Genomic DNA, 6,336 nt, shown 5'->3' with positions numbered 1-6,336 from the left:
TCATAAAATCCATAGAAGGTCTCCATTCTACTATAATCATGTGCTCAATAAGATTACAGGCTATCTTCGTCTATCAATTAACAACATATCTATATCAGATTTTTCTTTTTCCACTTTCTGTCCCTTCCCCTTTATGGGATAACTAACGAGGGAGGACCAGTAGTGGTATAATACAGGGATCAACAATTATTGGTCCCCTATCCTACTAGTAACTACTAGGAACAGCTAAAAAAGAGGTACAGCGTAAGCCAAAAATTACGTAGCCGCCATTCAAGCTCTTCCAACGTCTTCTTTGTTGAACTTGAACCAGCTCAAGGAAGCAAATTGATCCAGTTTGCCATTCTGTGTACTCCAGCTCTTTGCACACTATTTCAATATTATGCTTTCCCTTCAGTGTCATGTTTTATCTGAAGGGCAGCTCTTACGACATTTCCTCTTGTGATAATTCCAACCTTCAAGAGTAGGAATAATGGTTTGTTAAAACCACCATTGCACATGGGGAGAAGAGACTACTCAAACGAAAAAATAGGGCATCCCTTACCAGCTTTCCCTCAGAATCAACAACTGGAAGTCTACGATATTTTGTTTCCAGCAACAATCTGATAGAAGATAAACAAATTACGAAGTTAACCTGGGCTGCAGCCTTTTGGAATGAAGGTAAATAGATGGCATAATCAAAGACAACTAGAAAGCAAGAAGGGAACACAAAGGACATGAGAGAACCTTGCAGCATCCTCAAGATTAGTGGTTTCATGGACAACAACTGGGGCCGGCGTCATTAAGTCACCAACAACCTTCCCATTGGTTTTGCTGAGTAACTTTTGTACCTCGTTAAAAGTCTGCAATTATCATTAATGGATCAAGTCAGTATATCTAAGCCACTTGGAAGTTAGAAGTCCAAACAACCAAAACCATGCTCACTCTCTGAATTAGTGGGAATAAGCTTGTTTCATAAAGTTCAACATAAAGGATAAGGTAATGAAACACTTGTTTTTACCACATTTCTTTGTGTTAACAGAATGTACAGGATCAGGGCCTTTTCCACTACAACACATCTTCTCTATATGAATTTTCATTAAAACAATCCAGAAACTTCTAGATTTTACAGAAAAGCAAAGACAAGTGCTTGCAAGAGGGGAACTGTTTGGTCTCTTACTCCACAAGAGATCATAGTTCATTTAGAGGTCTTGATTGAAATATATTGATTTGTAATGCCAAGGTCAAATTAGCATCCAAGAAGACAATGGGGAAGAAGAAAACAGGATAACCTGAGGCCATTTCTTGCAGCAGAGAAAGTAAGTGTTAAGGTAGACTTACAAGTCAAATGTCAAAAGATATCAACTGCCATAAAATAAATGATTATGCTGTGTCCATAAGTAATTTGTTTGCATAACTATTTCACAGATAGTTTTGACATACTTTCCAAGTGCTGTCAACCTCTGGAAACATGCTATTCTCAGTTCTTCCGCCACCTAGTTGAAAAACAGAAAAAATTGAAGTGTAAGAAACATTGCAAAATGACGGTATATTTAATTTCACTGTTATGCTAAAACCATCATTTATTCTTTTTCTGTTTCATTATAGTGTTGTAGTGTTACGAATAGCGTGCAATTGGTTGGTTTGGTTCAGAATTGAACCTCTTAAATAGTAAATGAATCTACAAATATTTTCAAGTACATCCATCACCAAACATCAACTTTAAATTCCTGTACCACGATATACAAGTCATTACTAGAAGAGCAAAACAAGGGAACAAAAAAAGGGTCTACCACCAAATTTTATATTTCAAACTAGTATACTAGCCATAACGCAAAATTCAATCTAAACAAGCTAGGACATTTTCTTTTCTATTTTTATCCAAAGTTTTTTGGTTGCAAAAATCAATAGTTTTAACTGAATTGGGTTCCAATGATCCTTTCCGCCTCCCCAATTTTTCCAAATTCGACTAAGTCAAAAGTTGGTTAACATATGGCTAAATCCAGAATGGACCCAGCATTGGTTCCCCATTTGGACTGACTGGACTGGTACAGTCTTCAAAACAGTGACAATTAATGCAAACTCTTCAAAGGACAAGCATATCTACTTCTTGTTCTTGTGGCGTCCCAAATAGTTAATCATCTGCAGCATACAATGAACCACATACAAAATATAAAGTTTCAACATGTCATAGAACATGCCACAATTACTCTTTACATCTTTGATGTAGACAAAATAAATCATACAGGATAAAAATAATGATAAAAAAATACGTGAATACATTCCAGTAAAACATCAAAAAATGACTACATAAATAGAAATTCTAAGCCACAAAAACAAAATCATTTATGGACAAGACAAATATGTCTGATTCTCCAGAAAACTGGACACAGAATGAGGAGTAAAATATAATTTTGATTCAATGTAAAGTGTCTAGGCTTGCTAACTTCATCCGTGGTATTTTTTTAGTCAAAGAAATAGCAACAACCAAGAAAAGGGAGAGAATGGACTTTCTGAAACAACATGGAGGACAGCTAAGTTTTAATGATTTAAAATTACCTGATATCGAGTCCAATGCTAACAAGTCATAATCTGACACAAGACCAACCTACAGTAGCAAAGAACCTTCAAATTAGTTCCCATAATATAGATGTTAATGAGCTCATACAAACAATGCAAATATGTTGAACCATACATTGAAGTTGAAATCACAAAAAGAGGGAAGGTCAGAACTACTTTAAAAAAAGGTGTTAAAGAATTCATGTAATGATTGAAAAAAAAAAGAACACTAAAGCAATTAGCTATGCTGGAAAGTGTACATGCATCATTGTTGTTAAAGGCGCTAAAAGGTGCTAGGTGAGGGGAGGCAACACAGTGGCGCATCGCCTGGCTGAGGCACGCCCAGCTTCCAAGAGGTGAGCGCCTAGGGTGGAAAGGTGAGAAGCGATGGGTGTTTGAGGCAATACCTTCCTGACTTGAGTTTACTTTTGTTTTTTTTTTTTTTTATTTTTTTTTATAAACACCAACATACATGCCACCAAACGACAGAGAAAGGAATCAGACCAAAACAGGTACTCTTCTCTCATCTTTCCTCCCTCTATCTCTCTTCTTCTTATTCTTTCCTCTTTCTCCTCTAGTATTCTTCTATTCTTCTCCTCTCACAGTCAGACGCACCCTCTCTTAGCAGCTACACACACTCAGACATTTTTTTTTCTTTTTAATTTTTTTCTTCTCTTCTCTCCTCCCCTATTCTTCTCTTCTTCTTCCACACCACCTGTACTCCAGCAATTCCAGCACTTTATTTATTTATTTTTTTGTTTCTTTTTAATTTTTTTTGTTAAATTTTTTAGATGGGTATTGTGATATGCTTTTTGTTAAATGGGTATTGTGAAATGACATGCTTGAGATTGATATGTGTGTTTAGATTGTACATTTGTGCTATAATTTGCGTAATATAGTTGATCATTGTATAGTTTGCATAATATGATGTGTTTGAGATTGAGATATGTCTTTGAATTGTACTAATTTGCATAATACGTTATATTGTAAATAAAATAAGGCTTATATATATATATATATATATATATATATATATATATATATATAAGCTATGGCAACTTATTTCAAAAAGGCCCCCGTCTTGCCTCTCACCTATAGCCTAAGGCCATAGGTACCTTGTCACCTTAGTGTCGCCTCTCGCCTTAATAACACTAGCATGCATATTTATTTTAATGAATCCAACACAATTTAGCATCATGCCACGTTTATTAGAGATTGCTTTCAATCCTAATAAAACAGGTTATAACATTTTTCTTGATTTCGAAGCTTCTTAGTTCCACTTATTTTTGAAGGAAAATAACACATCCTCAACTAGTTGGCAAAGGCAAGCAAACAAAATGATAGAGGCAAAAGCGGGCAAGTAACCATCAAATAGGGGCAATGTAGAATGTGGAAATCATATGTTTCTCATTTACTTGAAAACCATACTTTAATATTAAAAAAATAAAAAATAAAAAAAATTTGAGAGAGAGGATTTTACTAGCATAGCAGTCTAAGTCATGCCAAAAAGGAGAAGGGACTAACGCCTGAAGCAATGAGAACTTACCAGTTTCCAGTCATCATCAATCACAGGAAAACCCGTAATTCTGTGTTCAACAAGAGTTTGCAAGGCTGTTGGCACAAACAATGGCATATCAGTGGGTGAAAAGATTATGGTATACTCCAACAGATAATACACATTTTATAAATACCTTCATCCACGGTTGTTGTTGGTTTTACCACACGCAAATCCTCTTTCCTTGTCATAAAATCACCAACTGTATAAACTCCACTTCTGGGCTGCATAACAGCAGGTCCAGTAAAGAAAAAAACATGCAAAAAATGGATGAGGTTGGAAAATATGTAAAGAATTTTGGGCTCCATAACAGCAGATCTAGTAAACAAAACCATACACAAAAAATGGATGGGGTTGGAAAACAAGTAAAGTTGAAGAAGAACAATAACAAGAAACTTAAATGCTCAAAATCCTAGACTTAATTCTAGAGCGAGTACATCAATACCTCTTAATTCTTTTGATTAGTAAGTTTTAAAACCCCAAACCCATCCTTAACCCAAACATCCACCAGTCAAGCCAACGTCAATAGGAAGCAATAACATGTCATTCAGGAACTAAAGAAAAGCATTTTGCTCCTCTTTAAGTCTAAATTCAACCGCCATTTCCAGGTGAAAGTCAACATATGAATTAGCATATCGAATATATAATTTCCATATGCCTTTTTGCACTCCAAATCATTCAAAAACAAAAAAAGCAGCCCAGTTCGCATTAAAACTATAACATTAGGGATGCATCCATTACAAGAAATTCCATATGCATCAGTGCTATTTGACGCCCATTTTCGATGATAAACATTACAAGATGCAAATTCCAAGTAATTGGCGGTTATGCACTCGTCCTCTGTTCTTTTCTGCTAACTCAGATATTATTCCAAACAACCAAAGAAAAGGGGAAAAAAAAAGAAATAGTTGTTCCCAACTGATTACACAAATGAATATGAATCATAGACTGATCTTTAGAACACAATTCCTTGAATATAATAAATTGATCGACTTAAATCAGGTTCCAAAATCAAATGAATATCCTCTAATCTAATCTGTTCATTCTATATAACAACAGATCACCTACCAAAGGAACTGATTAAATCGTAAAACTCTAAATTGAAATGGTAATTACATGGAAACGACAATTATGAACTTCTGAGCAAATTTAATTATCTAACACAGGAAAAATGTTACAGACCGGTATGGAATTGGCCATCAGCGTGCCACTTGCCGCGATAGTGGAGGACCGACGAGGCCGCGAAATGACAACAAGGGGAATGAATCTCTGGCCGGCCCGGGAAAAGAGAAGACAGGGCAGCTGGTGAGGGAAGGCAGCAGTGGTAGTGATAGGAGGAGCAGCGGCGCTTAGGCGAGGGAGAGGGAGGTGAAGAATGGAGTCCATGGTGGTAGGAGTGGGAGAAAGGCGAGAATAGAGAATGGTGACAGAGATGTTTTGGAGATGGAGATAAAAGTGCAAGTGAATGGGCCCATGTGATTAGGGAGGGTGTTTGGTCAAATCAGCTGTTTATTTATAATAATAATAATAATAATCAGTGATAAATTATTTATTATATTATTTTTATTTAAATTTAAAATTTTAATATAAATTTTATTTTATTTTTTAATTATTTTAATAATAAATATATTTAAAAATTATTTTTCTTAAATATATTAATTATTTATTAATTATTTATAAATACTTTAATCAAATACATAATTATTTAAAATTTTAAATATTTATAACATTAATAACTTATAAATTAAATATTTATAAATTAAATTTTACAAATTAAATCAAATATTTTTAAAAAATAGGACTATTTTAAGTCCCATCCCCTCCATGCTTGAAAAATCGTTGCCCTTTATTTTATCGCATAATTACTGATAGTATATTAGGTCATTATTATTAATACTATATCCTTTTTATTTAAAAAAAATAACAATGTTACTCTTATTTTCAATATTATTAACTTTTGAATAAATTATAAATTAGTTTCTACTATATATTAAAAATCACATATTAATTTTTATAAAATTTTTTGAGAAATAATTTAATTTCATTGATAAATTAGTCTTTGTCATTTAATATAAATGTTAATTTTATTATTTATTTTAATTTAAAATAATTTAATTTTTAAAATTTTTATTAATAAAATAATTATTAAATTCAAATTTTATACTTAAATAAATATTATTTCATATCTAAATAATTATATATTTTATAAAATATTATATATCTTATAATTATAATTTTTAAATTTA

The 6,336-nt window shown here is 33.1% G+C and overlaps 1 protein-coding gene across 1 annotated transcript; it reads right to left on the bottom strand.

Annotated features, from left to right (window-relative positions):
* LOC110672444 (CBS domain-containing protein CBSX1, chloroplastic) lies at positions 1 to 5,561 on the bottom strand. Its single transcript, XM_058150191.1, has 8 exons — positions 5,273 to 5,561; positions 4,227 to 4,314; positions 4,082 to 4,146; positions 2,536 to 2,584; positions 1,420 to 1,472; positions 724 to 839; positions 542 to 599; positions 1 to 452 (listed from the first exon to the last, which is right to left on the bottom strand). Exons 1-8 carry the CDS (start codon positions 5,474 to 5,476, stop codon positions 378 to 380), a joined length of 708 nt encoding a protein of 235 aa, XP_058006174.1. The 5' UTR covers positions 5,477 to 5,561; the 3' UTR covers positions 1 to 377.
* Positions 5,562 to 6,336: the final 775 nt, after the last annotated feature.

Source organism: Hevea brasiliensis, chromosome 7 (assembly GCF_030052815.1).
Source record: "Hevea brasiliensis isolate MT/VB/25A 57/8 chromosome 7, ASM3005281v1, whole genome shotgun sequence".
NCBI lineage: Eukaryota > Viridiplantae > Streptophyta > Magnoliopsida > Malpighiales > Euphorbiaceae > Hevea > Hevea brasiliensis.
This window is presented reverse-complemented; position numbering and strand designations above follow the sequence as displayed.

What these genes read in the sequence shown, in the direction of transcription:
- LOC110672444 (XM_058150191.1), bottom strand. Translation starts at nt 5,476, where the DNA reads ATGGACTCCATTCTTCACCTCCCTCTCCCTCGCCTAAGCGCCGCTGCT. An exon ending in TGATGGCCAATTCCATACCG is followed by an intron (nt 4,315 to 5,272) that starts GTCTGTAACATT and finishes GCTGTTATGCAG; the next exon opens with CCCAGAAGTGGAGTTTATAC. An exon ending in AGCATTGGACTCGATATCAG is followed by an intron (nt 1,473 to 2,535) that starts GTAATTTTAAAT and finishes TTTTTCAACTAG; the next exon opens with GTGGCGGAAGAACTGAGAAT.